This window comes from Engystomops pustulosus, chromosome 10, assembly GCF_040894005.1.
Source record: "Engystomops pustulosus chromosome 10, aEngPut4.maternal, whole genome shotgun sequence".
In the NCBI taxonomy this organism is placed as follows: Eukaryota; Metazoa; Chordata; class Amphibia; order Anura; family Leptodactylidae; genus Engystomops; species Engystomops pustulosus.
The window spans coordinates 11085791-11103847 of NC_092420.1; the positions used below are offsets into that span (position 1 = coordinate 11085791).

At 44.3% G+C, this 18057-nt stretch overlaps 1 protein-coding gene and 1 long non-coding RNA gene across 3 annotated transcripts in view; one reads left to right on the forward strand and one right to left on the reverse strand.

Annotated features, from left to right (window-relative positions):
• The window catches only part of LOC140104059 (laminin subunit beta-1-like), a 58211-nt gene that overhangs the window by 23530 nt on the left and 16624 nt on the right, over nucleotides 1-18057 (reverse strand). For both annotated transcript variants that reach the window (XM_072127400.1, XM_072127399.1), the window contains exons 2-16: nucleotides 15608-15711; nucleotides 9622-9797; nucleotides 7706-7829; nucleotides 5637-5710; nucleotides 5330-5518; nucleotides 5177-5240; nucleotides 4586-4788; nucleotides 4184-4304; nucleotides 3915-4103; nucleotides 3575-3754; nucleotides 3082-3194; nucleotides 2914-2993; nucleotides 2678-2834; nucleotides 1239-1391; nucleotides 99-260 (exon numbers count right to left, since the gene is read on the reverse strand). In XM_072127400.1, the coding sequence (XP_071983501.1) occupies nucleotides 99-260; nucleotides 1239-1391; nucleotides 2678-2834; nucleotides 2914-2993; nucleotides 3082-3194; nucleotides 3575-3754; nucleotides 3915-4103; nucleotides 4184-4304; nucleotides 4586-4788; nucleotides 5177-5240; nucleotides 5330-5518; nucleotides 5637-5710; nucleotides 7706-7829; nucleotides 9622-9797; nucleotides 15608-15662 (2040 nt within the window). In that variant the 5' untranslated portion in view covers nucleotides 15663-15711. The remainder of the gene's footprint in view (nucleotides 1-98; nucleotides 261-1238; nucleotides 1392-2677; nucleotides 2835-2913; nucleotides 2994-3081; nucleotides 3195-3574; nucleotides 3755-3914; nucleotides 4104-4183; nucleotides 4305-4585; nucleotides 4789-5176; nucleotides 5241-5329; nucleotides 5519-5636; nucleotides 5711-7705; nucleotides 7830-9621; nucleotides 9798-15607; nucleotides 15712-18057) is intronic.
• Nucleotides 5677-18057, forward strand: part of LOC140104062 (uncharacterized) — a 38190-nt gene continuing 25809 nt past the window's right edge. Inside the window, exons 1-2 of the long non-coding RNA XR_011850237.1 lie at nucleotides 5677-6553; nucleotides 11960-12048. This is a non-coding gene — a long non-coding RNA (uncharacterized lncRNA). The remainder of the gene's footprint in view (nucleotides 6554-11959; nucleotides 12049-18057) is intronic.

Here is an 18057-nt window from a genome sequence, read left to right on the forward strand (position 1 = left end):
CCAAACACAGCCACTATACAGTATACGGCGCTGTGCTTGGTGAGCAGTGAAGTCACATCTGACAATCTAATATTGAGGACCCATCATAAGTCCACTACCTCGGGCTCGTATCGGATCAGGATGTCGTAGTCCATCGGGTACGGGATGTTGTCGACGTGAAACAGGAGACCGGCTCCATCTCTGACCCTGGCGAATCCGGGCCCGGTCCAGGTGATCATGTGATCTGGCGAGTGTTCACGGCGGATTACCTCAATGTCTGGCTGCAGGCGACAGGAATGGGAGATGATGGCATCGCCTCCTGACACAAGCTGAGATCTGCCTGATATTCTGTGTACACAAGACCCGCAGGATTTACAGGCAATTACATAAAGGGCGTAGACTGCGCACCTGGAACCGAGGATTACACCCCACATCACCCAGGAGCACCACGTACAGCAACTGGGGCCCAGTACATGTATCCTGGTGCTACACCCTGTATTATACTCCGGAGCTGCACTCACTATTCTGCTGCTGATGCAGTCACTGTGTACATACATGACATTACTTATCCTGTACTGATCCTGAGTTACATCCTGTATTATACTCCAGAGCTGCACTCACTATTCTGCTGCTGGTGCAGTCACTGTGTACATACATGACATTACTTATCCTGTACTGATCCTGAGTTACATCCTGTATTATACTCCAGAGCTGCACTCACTATTCTGCTGCTGGTGCAGTCACTGTGTACATACATGACATTACTTATCCTGTACTGATCCTGAGTTACATCCTGTATTATACCCCAGAGCTGCACTCACTATTCTGCTGCTGCTGATGCAGTCACTGTGTACATACATGACATTACTTATCCTGTACTGATCCTGAGTTACATCCTGTATTATACCCCAGAGCTGCACTCACTATTCTGCTGCTGGTGCAGTCCCTGTGTACATACATGACATTAATTATCCTGTACTGACCCTGAGTTACATCCTGTATTATACTCCAGAGCTGCACTCACTATTCTGCTGCTGGTGCAGTCACTGTGTACATACATGACATTACTTATCCTGTACTGATCCTGAGTTACACTCTGTATTATACACCAGAGCTGCACTCACTATTCTGCTGCTGGTGCAGTCACTGTGTACATACATGACATTACTTATCCTGTACTGATCCTGAGTTACATCCTGTATTATACCCCAGAGCTGCACTCACTATTCTGCTGGTGCAGTCAATGCTAAAGGCGATACCTTCTGTTGTAGCTGTCGAGCTTTGCGGTTAGATGACCTCTGATGCAGAACACGTATTGTCCTGCGATGGCGCCGTAGTCTGACCTTCTTTCCATTCTGAATTCCATTATAATATTCCACACAGTCTGTCGGAGCTTCTGGTTTCAGTTCGCCCTAAGATACATACAAGCGACAATCTTCTATGTAATATTTATTATACATGTGTATATTATATATCTATATGTATTAAGTATGTATCCAGTGTTCAGCATATTGTAGCATTTGTGTAAATGGCAATGCAATACCGGCAGCCGCCTCTAGACAAGAGTGGCGCTATTTCTTCAAAAATAAGCTGGTTTTTCCCAATCTAGGACAGTTTTCTTCATCCCTATGTAAAACTAGGGCCTAAAATATACCAATACATTTACTATTTTAACTCTTTTTGGACACTAGGGGGCATGTTTTTTTTTAAAATCAGCTCCCCGACTAGCAGCCACAGGCCTAATTCTTGCGTGAAACAAACATGTGCCCAGACAGAACCCTAGATCTTAGAAGTAACTTATAGGATTAGCTCGCAGACAGCAGAGCGTAGACGGTTGTAGGGCGTATATATATATATACAGTATATACCCATAGAGCGCAGATGTGACAGCGCAGGAATGCGGAGAATAATCAGCGGGAACATGGAGCCTGAGGAATGTAAATGGGGCACAGAGGGCAGGGGGTAAGGTACACCCCCTGGCAGCCCGCCACCTATTTAGTCACGTTCCTTTCCCCTAACAATGGCTCTTTTAAGAATCCTGTGCAGGTGAAATTTCTCCGTCTCTCTAATCGGGAGGGTGAGATAAATCTCAGCTGCCAACCTGGCATAGCTGGTAATGTAGAAGGATGATGGAGATTACCCCGCACAATGGCGCCATTTTTCTCTAGTAGCAAACAAGGGGATAGTTCTGTCTTATATGCAAATGTCTGCGGTTGGTTAATTACTTAAAGGGCATCTCTGACAATGGAACCGTGTGCACTTAAAGGGGTTCTGTCCGCAGTATTGGCCCTGGAGATATGTGTCATCCTATTGTGTGTGTTGTTAGTAGCAGCAGGACTGTGGTATGTGGATTTACGTTCCCGACACTGCTGTGCTCTGAGCTCTCTGCATTCAGCCCTAAGTAACTGCCCTAAGTAATAGCTTTAGCATTTAACCAGAATCCATAACATAGAGAAAAGAGATGGGGGAGTGGTAGAGTTTAATGTTGAGAGCTAAGAACACAGCAGTGTGAGGAATACTGGAATAGTCCTGCTGCTACTAACAAGGTAAACATTGATATCATTACCCAACTCTCCAGAAAAATGGCCACTGACTGCACAGTCACACCTGTTGACAGGATCCCTTTAATATAATAATAATATGGCAGACAACCCGAAGATCTGGACATGGTCTAGGACCATACATCGAGGTTACATACTGGAGTTTGTGGGTCCGTGGGTGAGAGCCCCTTTGCGTTTTCCGCTTCGTAGGTATAATAATCCATAGGCATGCAGAAATATCCGGGCTGTACGTCGTCACACTGCCGACCTATGATGTACGAGCGACAGTCGCACTGACCGTCGTCCAAGGAACACCTGCCGGGAAGCGATGAGAGACAGTCAAGTGGGGTACAGAGTAGTTTCGGTAGTTAAGGGTTAAATAATACAGACTCACCTATTGTTGTATGCTCCACCGAAATCACAGTTGCAAGGCCGACACCCCATAACGTCGTTACTGAGACCCGAAAACTCGGGCTGTGACCAGAATAGAAATGTAGGGTAAATGTAATGTAAGGGAATGATCTAAATCTATACATGAGCGCGGGACTCGCGGGTCACTCACCAGACACTGGTTACAGTACCGCCCCGTCACAAACCGCTTACAGTAACAGTCACCGCTAATCTGGTCACATGGTGTGCTTCCCGCTATGATCCCCCGAGGGTCACATCTACAGGCTGCGGAGAAGACAAGGATCCAGAGAGTGGATGGATGATATGGGAGGAAAAGTTAGATGACCCTGTTTATCTATATGTGCATATTAAACCGGCCCAGGGGCGCACCAGCCATGAGTGGAGGTGAGCCTCTTGCCTCAGGCGGCACCGTCTGCAGCAAGATAGAGGGGCGGCATCACCAGTCGGTTACCTGCTGGGATCTGACACTTGCAAATAGCGTTTCTTCACACCCAATGTCAGCATGGGTGGGATATGCGGCATGGAGAACCCACTTACTAAAAAATAATGTGCTATATAACTTCTGGGTAGGGTGGAGGGGGGTGCAGTTCTATAGTTTAGGTTCACCCCCCGAATTGGTCAAATTTGGATTTATAGGTCCTTACGTTGGCAGCCTTCGGGGTCGTTTCTGCTCAATCCAAAGAAGTTCTCTTTACAGCTGTCGCAACGTTCTCCCTTCACGTTCTCCTTGCAGCGACACTGCCCCGCGATCATTCCAAGGTTGACATTGGTGTGACTATCACAGACTCCGCCATCCAGAGATCCCACCGGGTCACAGTCACAGGCTGCAAAAGGGAAGGTCCAACATTTTAGATCTAGTCTATGATCATTGGTAGTCTTCAGCCGGCAAGATGTTCAACACCCAACAGTGTCGGGAGTTGAAAATTTTGACATTGTGAAGAAGACCTCTTCCATACATGGTGATAGTAGGAGACATTGACTCACGGATGCAGGCTGTCTCGGCCCGGATATCAGACCAGGGGTTCAGGTAGTAGAAAGGTTTGCACTGCTCACAGTTGCGCCCCATGGTGTTGTGTTGGCAGTCTTCACACACTCCTCCACTCATCTCCCCGGTTGCTCGGTACACCGCCATGTCGAAGTGACACTTCCTGGAGTGGTTGTTGCAGTTACATTCTAGAAAAAAGGAAACTCAATAGTCATCCAAGGCGTGTAGGGCGCCATCTTGGATGACGGCAGGTGCTGGGGTGTCTTACGTTTACAGGTGTGGGGGTTGTCGGGTTCTGCTGGCCTCCATGGCAGATCGTGGTAGAAGTCCTGGCAGTGCTCACAGTTCAGGCCGGTTGTGTGATGTTTGCATACACATCGGCCGTGGATCTGGGGAGAGGACACTCTATGTCAGAGGAGCATAGATAGGTGACTTTTAGAGTGGTCCACCTTGAAGATATGGACCCCATATATAAAATCTCTTATACCTTCAGATAGAGACTACCGCACGTAATGTAACACCATACTGTTGATCGGTGGCGTTAAAACGGGTGCACCAGGAAGTTTGGCCCCACCCCTAAAGCACCAAGGAGTAATTTGCTATACAGTGCTAGTATAATCTACACTTTAATTACAGAGACTGGACATTAGGATACTTAGGTTGTATCTACCATCCCCTCCACTCCTCCTTCGATGCCTTCCACAGGAGAACACTCCGAGGCGTGACCATAGCAGAAGCAGCTCCCGCGGACCACCAGCTCATACACGGCGTAATAGTACTTCTGCAAGACCTCGGCCCGCTGGTCCAGTAGATTATCTCCCAACGTGTGCAGCTTGGTGAAGTTTATTCTCAGGTTGGTGATCTGGAGAAGTTCTGAAGGAAAACCATAAATGTGCCATCAAGCAACTATTGAAGAGCCTAAACCCAAGACCATCATCTACCAAAACAGGCCACGGCAACCAATCATAGGACATCTTTCTATTAACTAGAGCAAAGATGAGCTCTGATTGGTTATCCATCCTCTAAATAGATGAATAAATTGACAACAAGGTGCGTCCATGAACGTTGACAGTATCAAACCAGGACGCTATTGTCTGTGTATAGACTCAGGCCATAGACAAGTGGAAATTTTGTAACTGGACCGTCCCGTGAAATTGTGCACAAAGTGGGTGGGCCTGGTGGAAATTTGCCTAAAATTAAGCCTTCCAATCAGTTTGGGGAGTGGGTTAAGAGGTGGGGCTTAAAATTGTCCTTTACAGACCTTGAATCTCCACGCTGTAGGGATCTTCCACTTTAATGGACGGATCCAGAACCTTGAAAATCACCTGAACAAATGATAAAAAGTGATCACACAAAACATCCAATCACAATGCAAGTAAATCCTCCCCTCTAGGGTCACTTCCTGTATACTGACCTCTCCTTCAGTGGACGGCTCAATGTCCGAGTACCTCTGATCACAGATGACATCGTCGATCCTCTGGAGGTTCTGGACCGGGATCCCTGGGAACATCTTGGTGCAGTTATATGAAAAGTAGCGATAAACTTTCCAGGTGCGCCCAAAATCTGCCGACCTTTCAATCAACATGGCGGCAGGGCGGAAGGTCTAGAGGGTGACAGATGGCGAAATGTGCTGCCATTAAAGGGATTTCGGTAGTGATGGGTTACTGTGTCCTATAGCTCAGTATAATGATGTCACCAGCATAGAGAATAAAGGAACTTACCTTAAATTTCATAATGAGATGAGTAAAGTGAAACTCCGCCTCCAAGTCCAGACGGACACTGACAGTCTCCACCCCTAAAGACACGTATACAAAATCACAGTGACTTTAAGTCACCAGGGAATATAAGGCCACAGGACCCCAAAATCATTGATAGCACCAGGACCCTGATAAGAGAGACAGGACCCCAATAGCAGTGACATCCCCAGGACCCCATAACAGTGACAGTCACAGGACCTCCATAGCTGAGGCGCTACATGACCCCCATAACAGGGAAGTCAAAGGCCCCGATATGAAAGACAACCACAAAATCCCCATAAGAGAGACAAACAAAGGCTCCCCCAAAGATAGTCATAGTAAAAGACAAGAGAGACGACCACAGGACCCCCATATCTGTGGAAGTCACAGGACACCCATAACAGTGGAAGTCACAGGACCCCCATAACAGTGGAAGTCACAGGACCCCCATAAGAGAGACAACCTCAGGATCCCCCAAAGTTACAGCCAGAGGACCCCCATAGCTGTGAACCACACAATCCCTATAGCAGGACCCACATAACAGTGGAAGTCACTGGACCCTATAGGACAGAGAACCTCAGGACCCCAATAAGAGAGACAACCTCAGGACCCACATAATAGTGGAAGTCACAGGACCCTCATAAGAGAGACAACCACAGGACCCCCAACTCAGGTAGACAGATTAGACAACAGGGGCCTGGAAAAGCTGGATGGCATCTCTTGTGTAATGGCGGCCATATTGGTTGTTCACCGTGTTCTCCAGTAACATACATAACTATAAAGGGCGTAACTACAGTGGTAGGAGCCATAGCAGCTGCTATAGGGCCCATGCTGTCAGGGGGCCCCAGCATCCGACCCAACACACTAAAGAATTCTGTATCTGCGATGTGTATATGCTGTAGGTGAGTATATATATTGTATGTTTGTATATGGTACTATATATGCGTGTATAGATTTATCATAAGTCTTTATGATTTATCATAAGTTGCCCATGGCAACCAATCAGAGCTCAGCTTTCATTTTCCCACAGCTGTTTATAAAATGAAAGCTGAGCTCTGATTGGTTTCCATGGGCAACTAGAACAGTCTTGCTCTCAGACACTTCAGATAAAGTTATATAATTTTGGGTGTGGATCGCCCCTGTATCAGTCCAATCACTGCCTCCTATGTGTTATTTACTACAACTGCTATTAACTACAAGCCCCATGGTGGGGGCGGAGGGACTGCAGGCCATGGCGGGGGGCCAGGGGACTAGGGGCCGCCTGCGCACCCCCATTCATTCATTCCTCAATCCTGTTTGTGACTACATTGTTTTTCGGTGTTGGCAACTGTTTAACGATATGTAAATATATGCAAATGAGGTTTTAATAGGGAGATTTAGTGCAATTAAGTCCAATATGTAACAATGCTAAGTAATGTCTGGGTCACGCTGGATTTTTCAGTATTCACATGGCGGATAGAAGGAGAACTCAAAGAGGCTGAGGAGAATCACAGGCCGCAATTATCTGGCCAACAGATGAGGAACTACAAGGCCCAGGATGTCCCTATAGCACTGTTTAATTACAGCCCGGCATTGCATTGTAATTAGGACTGTGAAGAATAGTAATAATTCCAGGTTCGTAGCACTGGGGGCGTGTCCTCGCACTGCTGTGCTCTGTGCTCTCTGCAGCCAGTCTTATGTATTGTGTACTGTGATAGATTATACATTTGTGCATGTTGTTAGTAGCTGCAGGACTGTGAAATATACATTTATATTCAATAATATAAATACTTTCATACAAAACTCTGTCACTTTCACACATTCTTTCATTCATGAATAAATACTTCCATATATTTGTGTATGTTGTTAGTAGCTGCAGGACTGTGAAATATGGATTTATATTCCAGGATTGTACTCAAGTCAGGTCCTCACACTGCTGTGCTCTGAGCTCTCTGCATTGAGCTGCTTTTAGCTCTGAAGTACAAACTGCTGCTCTACCATTTGAAATACAAGACTGCAAAGCGAGGAACATGTAAGAGTGTTACTATATCTTAGCAGCATCTGTTACTCCTCACCATTTTCCGATTGCCACCATATCTTCTCTCCATCTTGCCCCGTCAGGTAGATCACATTCTGAATCCGGTGGCTCCCCCTTTGGTACGGGGCTCGCGAGTCACAGATAAAACACTTCTCTGACTCCTGGAAAAATAATTGAATGTGATCAATCATCTTAAAGGAAATCTACCACCAGGATGAAGGATTGTAAACCAAGCACCTGACATGCTGGTGTGTGCTCCCTCTGACAGGATCCGCTCTTCTTTAAGCTCCTTATGCTCTTGTTTTTAAGAATAAAATGTTTTAAAAATCATGCAAATGAGCCTGAGGGGCTACAGGCGCCATTAAAACCTATGCAGCCTGGAGCCCCTCAGGCTCATTTGTATATGTTTAAAATCCCTTTTTTTGTAAAAACAGGGCATAAAAAGCCATAGTAAGAGCGTAAGAGCGTAGAGGGGGCATACACCAGTATGTCAATGTGCTTAGTTTACAATCCTTCATCCTGGTGGTAAATTTCCTTTAAAGGTGCAGCTACACCCAATAATCCTTAAAGGGATCATCCAGAATTAGAAAAACATGGCTGCTTTTTTCTTGAAACGTCTGTCCATGGGTTGTGACTGTCTATTCACTTTGATGGATATGAGCTGCAATACGTGACACAACCTTAAGAAAGTTTTTTGGGAAAAATATATTTTCCAATTTTTACCATTAAAGAACTTTCATCAAAAAATATCCTCCCTTGACTGTAATAACAAAAAATATCAGGTTCTATAAACCTTTGAGATCCTTCTGGAGCAATGACCCCACTACACCTCGTGGTGGCTTCACTCGGGGCCCTTCTTCAGGTACCGTCTGAAGAAACAAAGCCATATTGTCAGCCAGGGACTCTGTGCCCAGTTGTACCGATAAGGCGCTGGCCCGGTTCCTTGGCATTTTTCTGTTATCTCTCTGTATAACAGCAACCCAAGAATTTGTCTTCAAGGACAAGACTATAATAAGCATTGTATGCTCACACCGAGAAAATGGACGGGAACCTTGAGAAGAAGCAGTGACCTATGGCCGGCCATAGACATAACATATTCGGAATCTGGAACAGTAATCATGTCTATGAAGCGGAATTCATCGAAATTTTGCCATTTTCAAATACAGTATTTGTCGGACTATAAGGCGCACCATCAATAAATGCCTGCTAAAACGTCTAGGTTCATATATAAGGCGCACCGGAGTATAAGGCGCACCTAATTATAAGGATGAATGACCAGCAGGTGGCAGACCTGTGCACAGTTCAAGGCAGCCGTTGTCTGTAAGTACGGTTCATATATAAGGCGCACTGGACTGTAAGGCGCACCTTTGATTTCTGAGAAAATCAAAGGATTTTTAGTGCGCCTTATAGTCCGAAAATACGGTATTCGGAGCAAAGAGTAGCCATAAAGAGTCTCCTCCCTCTGGAGGACCCAAAGGATTTATACATTACATGTAAAATTCCATTGATTTGATGTAATACCTAATTTCTCCAGTGGGGGCACTGCAGGAAAATGAAACACCATCTATTAAGATTACAAGAGATTGCAGGAGATCTGAGCAGAAATCGGAGATATTGTAGACATTTTGTAAGTCTCATTTTTGAAGGTTTTTGTGTAAATATAAAGTTGTATGTAAGTCGAAACTGTAGATTTTATAATTGAAGCTCTAGACAAATTTTTTTTTTTGCCCCAGTGACAATTGGAGTTTCAAAATTTTTTGCTGTAATGGGACCAAGGATTATCAATAAAGCTTTATTACAGACGCCTTACAGCTGATCATTGCAATCTGGGACTATAGTAACATCTAGAGAGCTTCACCAGATGTCACAGTGGTGCGTCTTTAACTAGGGGTCGTCTGTAAGTCCGGTGTCTTTAAGTAGGGAACTGCCTGTACTGTGAATCCAACATCTTACCGAAAGATGGCTGACAATGCAGTACTCCTGGGGGGTCTCCATTCCACACGTGGACGTGGCGGTGAGGCTCTGAGCCCGGCCAATTAGAAGATTCCCTGTAGCTGGATAACAACCTCCCTCCGTACACCCATGATGGATCAGGTCCGGCTCCTCAGTTGCTCCGCCAAGAATTTTCACTGGAATGAGATAAATCATATTTTAAAGATTTTTTTTTTTTTTTATAAAGACTTAGGTCTCCATGGCAACAGACTACACATTGATATTGTGTAGTCAGATCCTGTAGTCGTGTGTTACACCACTCCCATCACTTCTTTATTTGGTCAATCAAACTCTCATGTGTTATAATGGGATAGTAATGATTATAATGTGTATAATGTCACCCAGCTTTCCCTGGTCCCTCAGCGTGTCTATATGATTAAGATTTTTTCATAGTTTTTTTTTACTTCCTATTTATGTGGAGCAAGTTCTGCCTCTCCTTTGATTGTCCTTTATTCACCTCTCACACATATCCAGTCATGTAAGGTCACGCCGCTGATATATGGAGCTACGTCAGGACCAGGCAGAGATCCAGCTTTTCCGATCACGAGCTACGATTGTAGTGTAACTATAGGGAGTGTAGGGAGAAATTGCTAGTATTACATACTTGTCGACAGTCAATAATTTACAAGGATTTTCCTGAATTTTCATAAAAAACTGGGCAGCCCTAAAAAGTTACTCTAAAGTGGGCTTTCCCAGGGAGATCGGGTGTGACCCCAAGGGTGAATCCCAAATAACTAATGGCACATGGATCCTAAGACATTCTACTAACCCTGCCTAATTTTTGGGCACAACCCCCCCAAAAGAATTTGTTGGTATGTTCCAGGCGGGAAAGGGGTCTAATTCTAAAATGGGTAGAAGAGGCGGGATTTAAACATCCCTAAATTATTGAATGTACATAGTAGGTGGGGTCCCTTGTTACAGATTTTGTACAGGCGGCCCCCTACATAAGGACATCCGACTTACAGACGACCCCTAGTTAAAGACGGGCCCTTCTGCCTCCTGTGATCTCTGGTGAAGTCTCTGGATGTTACTATAGTCCCAGACTGCAATAATCAGCTGTAAGGTGTCTGTAATGAAGCTTTATTGATAATCCTTGGTCCCATTACAGCAAAAAAAATTTGAAACTCCAATTGTCACTGGGACAAAAATTTTTTTGGTCTGTAACTACAACTATAAAATATACAGTTTCGACTTACATACAAATTCAACTTAAGAACAAACCTACGGAACCTATCTTGTACGGAACCCTGTATTTTTAATTTTTTTTTTACTATGATAACAATGGGAAGGACAGCTCTGGAGAACAGACTGCTGCTCTCACATATGAAACACCATGTAAGCCAGGGATAGGGAACCTATGGCTCGGGAGCCAGATATGGCTCTTTTGTTGGCTGCATCTGGCTCTCGGACAGATCTTTAATACATAGTGATGGCTGCTGTGTGTCTCTTAAACTGATCACTGAACACAGGCAGTGAGGTTACCGCAGCCTACATCATTTGTATGACCCAGGCACCATCGCCTGGGTCAAAGAGAAGAGAAGAGCGATGAGAAGCTGGCTGCATGGAGCGCTTGTAAGTGAAGACTCGTTTTTTTTTTTGCTGTGACTATCTATCTACTGGGGGGCATGTTCTGTGGCTACCTTTCTACTGGGAGTATGTGCTGTGGCTACCTTTCTACTGGGAGTATGTGCTGTGGCTACCTATGTAACAGGAGTATGTGCTGTGGCTACCTATGTAACAGGAGTATGTGCTGTGGCTACCTATGTAACAGGAGTATGTGCTGTGGCTACCTATGTAACAGGAGTATGTGCTGTGGCTACCTATGTAACAGGAGTATGTGCTGCAGATACTTATATACTGGGGGCATGTGCTGTGGCTACCTATCTAGTAGCCCCCGGTCCTTATAGGTACCGCGAAAGTGCCCCTTTAAATCCGCGAGTGATGGCGCACGTGCTGGCCAGCCAGGATGGGAGACGGAAAGTGGTGGGTTGAGTGAGATCGGAAAGGGGCGCCGCTACAGAGAGGGGCATGGGCGTGCCTGCGATCCAAGACCTAGATAGCAGGGGCACCCTTGACACTGGGACTACCTATCTACTGGGGGGCATGTACACATGGTACGGCTCTTCCGGAATAAGATTTTTAAATATGTGGCGTTCATGGCTCTCTCAGCCAAAAAGGTTCCTGACCCCTGATGTAAGCAATAAAGACATTTTATAATTTAGGGGAAATTAGGAAAAAAATTCCCCAAACTCTGATGATATTTGTATACAGAGATATGATTATGGGTTTTTCTCAAAAGGAACTCCAATGTCGCCCACCCACGAATAGGATTCAGATGATGACATTTAATGTGACAAAGCTGCAGTACCACATGCATCCTGTACACAGGTGAGGCGCTGTATTTAAAGAAATCAGCCATGTTCTTCTAATCCTCTGCAAATTTTAGTTGTGGTTGATAAGAATAAAACTTTTGGCTACATTTCCTCTAAGCCCCTGTATATGTCCGCTAGACTGAGCAGGAGATATTTGGAGGGTGATTGTGTGTTAAATCAAATGTCCAGGCCGCATCAGTACATCTGACTGACTCCAAATTGTTGGCACAGAAGCCCCCGGTCACATCGCTGCTCCCCTATTCTTCTGGCTCCTTAGACCTCATCATACGTCTTATGAGGTCAGCGTTTAGTCCTGCTACCCCCCCCCCCCCCCCTTCCCGGGGATTAGCAATCTGCTCAGGTCGTAGTAGGAATTACCAGTCGGAAATGCTAATGAAAATATTGTGGAATTTACTAAAGAAAAGCAAACTATTAACAAAATTTTAAGGTGCTTGTAGATTTTGCATTAGGGACAGGTTACACCTCACATTAATACAGTTCTATATAGAATATATAGAAGTCCTGAATTTGCATAGATTGTCCCAAAACTTTGTTGTCCCTACTCAAAAAGGATCAAGAAAGTACATATCCTGTCTAAAAGTAGGTGTTCCCAGCAAGGGAGTTCCTCAGGGGCGGGGCTTCAATGAGATGATTTTAACCGATGAGAAGATAGGTGAGGAATATGTGAAATATCATAGTCTATATAGTTCATATAAAACATGTTGTCATCATTAGGGGATACATGAGATATAACTGGGCCGGGGGTGTAAAGTTCAAGCTACTTATTTGAAGGTTGACTCATTCTAGATGAAAGTAAGTGAAGATGGAAACCACAGAAGAAGATCTTTTGCAGAATTAGTAACAACTCCTACCACCTCCACCTACCTGTAGTTATGAGTGATTCTCCCTTTTTAAACCCCACCACCTATTTTTGTCGACCCTTTTTAAACCCGCCTCCTTGCTGACATTTTTGAGTCCCGCCCCGTATATTTTAACTAATATCTTTAAGTCCCACCCTCGTATTGTTCCTGATATTTTAGTCCTACCCCTTATTTTGGCAAGTAGCTTTCAGTCCGACGCCTACTGTTTCTGATATTTTTAGTCCTGCCCCTTATGTGGGCGGGTATCTTCGAGTCCCACCTCCGAACGTGGCCATATGTAGTGTTGTAAAGTTGACGACCGTTTTCTGAGGTTGTGATGACTCCCACTGATTTTAGAGCAGGACAAATCAAATTTTGGTGGGATTGTTACTGACAAATCAAGACAATCCTGTCGCTGTCAGACCGACCATGTGTCATTGTGTTTTTCTACAACAGCGCCCCCTATAGTTACACCCCCAGTGTAGACCCCCAGCTATATCTATGTGGTTCCGGCCTACAAATAGTCAACCGGTGCCCGACCAATGATGTAGATTTTGAGAGGGCACTAGAAAATGACTGATTTTATCTAAAACTGTGGACGCTATGTTTCAGGGGTTAATCTTAAAAGGTTCTTACCTGTTTAGAGAACTAATCACGGCCATGGAATGGGAAGAATGTTAAGAGCTGAGGCGCGGAGCTAAATATTACCTCGTACTAGGAGCGGCCGGCAAACACCGGGCAAGGGAGATGTGACAATGGTGGCTTTATTGTCATGCAGGGGTTAATCACTTACAAATCTTACAGACAGAACCTAATTAGGGTGGGTCTTGGCGCCTTATGATGGCGGACCAGATGCTGAGATTGGGTGTAGAGCTGTCAGGATCTACAGGACACCAGATGTAACAAAGGTGGTCATCAAGTCCATAGCCACCAAATGTGACTAGGAACCAGAGTGGGCTGAAATATGGAGACCCTGGCACCTAAAACCTGCACTTTTTATGCTACTTAAAAACCTCTTTTAAAATTCCCCCTGCAATCCCTGCTGGTTCAGTGTCTGCAAAGTGAGATATGTACAATTTACATCAGGATGTGTCTGCAGAATTTTGGATGCAGATTTGGATGCGAATATTGCAAAAAAGGTGAATATGAGATGTATAAAAGAAACATAATGTAAAAGGATAATAAACTGTGCACTGATGATGTAAAGCAAGAGCAGCAGCATAAAGCATGGTCCACTGAATGCCTAAAGCTCAGACTAAATCCCCACTATCCTGATTTCACACCTGCCAGCATCCACCATATCCAGCGTCTTAAGTAAATGACCCTGAAGAACCTCTTATGGAAGCCGCTTTATTTGCTTATATTTGACTGATAAGTTCTGCATTTGTGACATTCCTGATACGATGATCACAGTGATGTCTCTACGGTTACAGAGAGTCCTGAGGAGCGTCAAATATTCGCACGGCTGCCAGCTGGCAGTGACAGTAACGGATTAGTCTAGTGAGTGCCAGACTCTATCTGTGGTGAGGTTTTATGATTTGATGCAGGAAAGCAGAATAAATCCTGAGAGGACTCCTAGCAAGAGTCCTGATTACTCTGCCCAAACACAGTGATTGACAGTGAGAGTCCTGATTATTCTGCCCACACGCAGTGATTGACAGTGAGAGTCTTGATTACTCTGCCCACACATTGTGATGGACAGTGAGAGTCCTGATTACCCCGCCTACATACAGTGATTGACAGTGAGAGTCCAGATTACTCTGCTCACACACACAATGATTGACAGTGAGTCCTGATTACTCCACCCACACACAGTGATTGACAGTGAGAGTCCAGATTACCCCACCCACACACAATGATTGACAGTGAGAGTCCTCATTACCCCGCCCACACACAGTTATTGACAGTAAGAGTCCTAATTAGCCTGCCCATATACATTGATTGACAGTGAGAGTCCTAATTAGCCTGCCCACATACAGTGATTGACAGTGAGAGTCCTGATTACTCCTCCTACCTGCAGTGATTGATAGTGAGAGTCCTAATTACTCCACCCACACTCAGTGATTGACAGTGAGGGTCCGGATTACCCCACCCACACACGGGGATTGGCAGTGAGAGTCCTGATTACTCCTCCCACCTGCAGTGATTGACAGTGGGAGTCCTGATTACCCCACCCACACACAGTGATTGACAGTGAGAGTCCAGATCTACCCGTCTACACAAGATGAAACAAGATCACATCCCTGTAATGTGTGAGCGCAGTCCTGCCGAGACGTTGTGCTGATATTCAGGACATTGAGTTCCTGTAAGAAGCGAGCGGTGAAGCGAGCGCATTCTTTTCCCATCCACTGCACCTCACAGGAATCACAAGACATATATCCCATGCTTCACAACCTGCCGTATACCCACAGTATAACCCCCTCAGTGCTGAGCTACAGCTTCCGCTAACAGCATCATTGTGAAAACAAGGACATTTCTTTTCTCTTGGAAGAGCGCCCCTTTTGCCCTCTGGCTGTGTCTAGTATTGCAGGTCAGCTAAGTTACAATGTAGGCATTATAGCTGCAGTACCAGACACAGACCACGAACAGGGGTGGCGCTGTTTATGGAAAAGAAAACCTCATCTTTTTCTCCTTATATAAAAGCCAATCTAATATGAGGATTGGAGAAGGCCTTATTTCTAATTCCCAATGACCAAAAAAACACAGTTAACTCACCCAAAATCAAGAGAGACACAAATCTCTGCCGCCATGTTACTTTCCAGCGTGTCATCTGTGAGGTAATGGTTCAGGATATGCTTCAAAATTCTACTATTTTCCACCTAAAAAAGAATGAAAAAAATCAAGCTGAAAAAAGTTCCTAAACATTTGCGCCTAGAAATGTCCATCCAGAAAAGAGGGCGACTGACACATGAAGCTATTGGAGAGATCCGAACCGAAATCCACTAAAGGAATAGAAAGTTTAGGTGAATCTTCACTGATTGTTTGAATTGCAAATTTCTGTACACAGCAGCAGCACAGAGCTACGTGTCTCCATGGTAACAGACAACAAATAAACTCTGAACTCGTAGTCATGTCTCACTCCATCCCTTCTTTATCAGTAGAAGATAATCTTGGAGTGGAATGAACACGAGGGACAAAATTGCCAGGATTGGGCAAACTATTTAGAAAAGATATTCCAACCCTAAAATCCACCCTAAAAAGGGGCGTTCTATGGTACATAAAACTTTGAACAAGAAAAAAATTAGTGGTGCAAATTTACTTGTAACTTCTCAAATGAAAAAATAACCATTTTTGGGCACAGTCGAGTGCAAAATGGGACATCAACTTTTATAATTATGCTAATGAGTCTGAAGGCTTCTAGGGGGTGTTGCCACAGCACCTCTGTGCTGTAGCTTTACAGGCTGCCTTACCCTCCTCCCTCTACCTGCTGTAATATGACATAGTGGGAGGGGGGAAGCTACAGCATGGAGGGACTCAGGTAACACCCCCCAGGACCCTTTGGGTTCATTAGCATATATGTAAAAGTTTATTTTAGAAGAAAGGAGGCCACGGATCACAAATATAAGAAAATACCTATGAGTAATGTCCTTGGTTTATCAGGATATGGGCAGCACAGTAGCTTAGATGGAGCAGCATGGTGGCTCAGTGGTTAGCATTACAGCCTTGCAGCGCTGGGGACCAGGGTTCAAATCCCAGGGTCAACATCTGCAAAGAGTTTGTATGTTCTCTCAGTGCTTACATGGGTGTCCTCCAGTTTCCTCCCACACTCCAGAAACATACTGGAAGGTGATTAGATTGTGAGCCCCATTGGGGACAGGGACTGATTTGGCAAACTCTGTGCAGCGCTGCAGAATCTGTAGGCGCTATATAAATAAAGAATTATTATTATGATGGATTTGGATAGTAGATTTCATTTACTAACCATGGACCAATGAATGGGGCTGAGCTGTAATACCACATACTAACCAGGGGCAAGAGTGGCGCTGTTTCCACTGACTCCAATCAAGCTTGAATATTCAGCTCCAGAGAAGTGACTTTTAATGGTTCCAATATTTAACAAAGCCTCAAAAAAAAGGTAACAATAGCGAGTCGACAAAAAATTTTCTGCCCTACTATTGACCTAAAGGACCCTAAAGGGGCCTTTGATATATCATGCTAGTCCCTATCCAGGGTGATGAATGACTGTGCCACACACAGAGCACGTCCTTCCCCCTCCGTGTTGGGACCCTCCCTCTCAGCAGGTTACTGTCATGGACCATCCGTAGTAGTAGATCTTCTCATAACGAGACATTTATTAAAAAACATCAGTAAAATCTGTGTTTCCCCAAAATAGATAATTTAGGGTTACTATTATATCCTCCTCTACACTGCATTGGGTGCGTTGCTAATTTTTTGTTACAGTTTTTAAAACTTTTTATTAAAATCTTCAGTTTTAGATGTTCCTTTTCTGCACAGTTTTGAAATTTTTGATTTTTTTTTCTTCTTTTTCTCTTATGACCTCACGGGGTAAGTGATGCTTTGACCTCCTCCTTGATGTTATAGACAAGCCCCTTATCATCCAAATGACCCCACATTAGTGACACAGACAATGGTGAAGCCTATAAGCCCCCTGCAGATATATATTATAAGAGATCCATCACAGCAAAAATAATCATTATCCAATTATCAATTATATCTGTAGAATATTCTACACAACACACATAATAATGTCATATATAATGGGAATGTAACAACACATCCCTGCTGGAAATCATCCAATATATTATATACTTAAGAACACTCGACTTACATACAACCCCTAGTTACATACAGACCTCTGGATGTTGGTAATTTATTGTACTTTAGTCCTAGGCTACAATAATCAGCTGTAACAGGTATCACAGGTGTCTGTAATGAAGATTTATTGATAATCCTGGTTCTAATGACAACCCAACATTTTTAAAATCCAATTGTCACACAGTTCCGACTTACATACAATTTTAACTTAAGAACAAATCTACAGAACCTATCTTGTATGTAACCCATGGACTGTCTGTATTTACGGTATATACTTATTATATTAAAGTACGTGATAACAAGTTGAACATTCTTATTGTTGAAGTCAGATAAAAGCAGTGTGCGATCTAGATGTGTTTCACATAAATTAGAAATCTACTTCCTGTTAC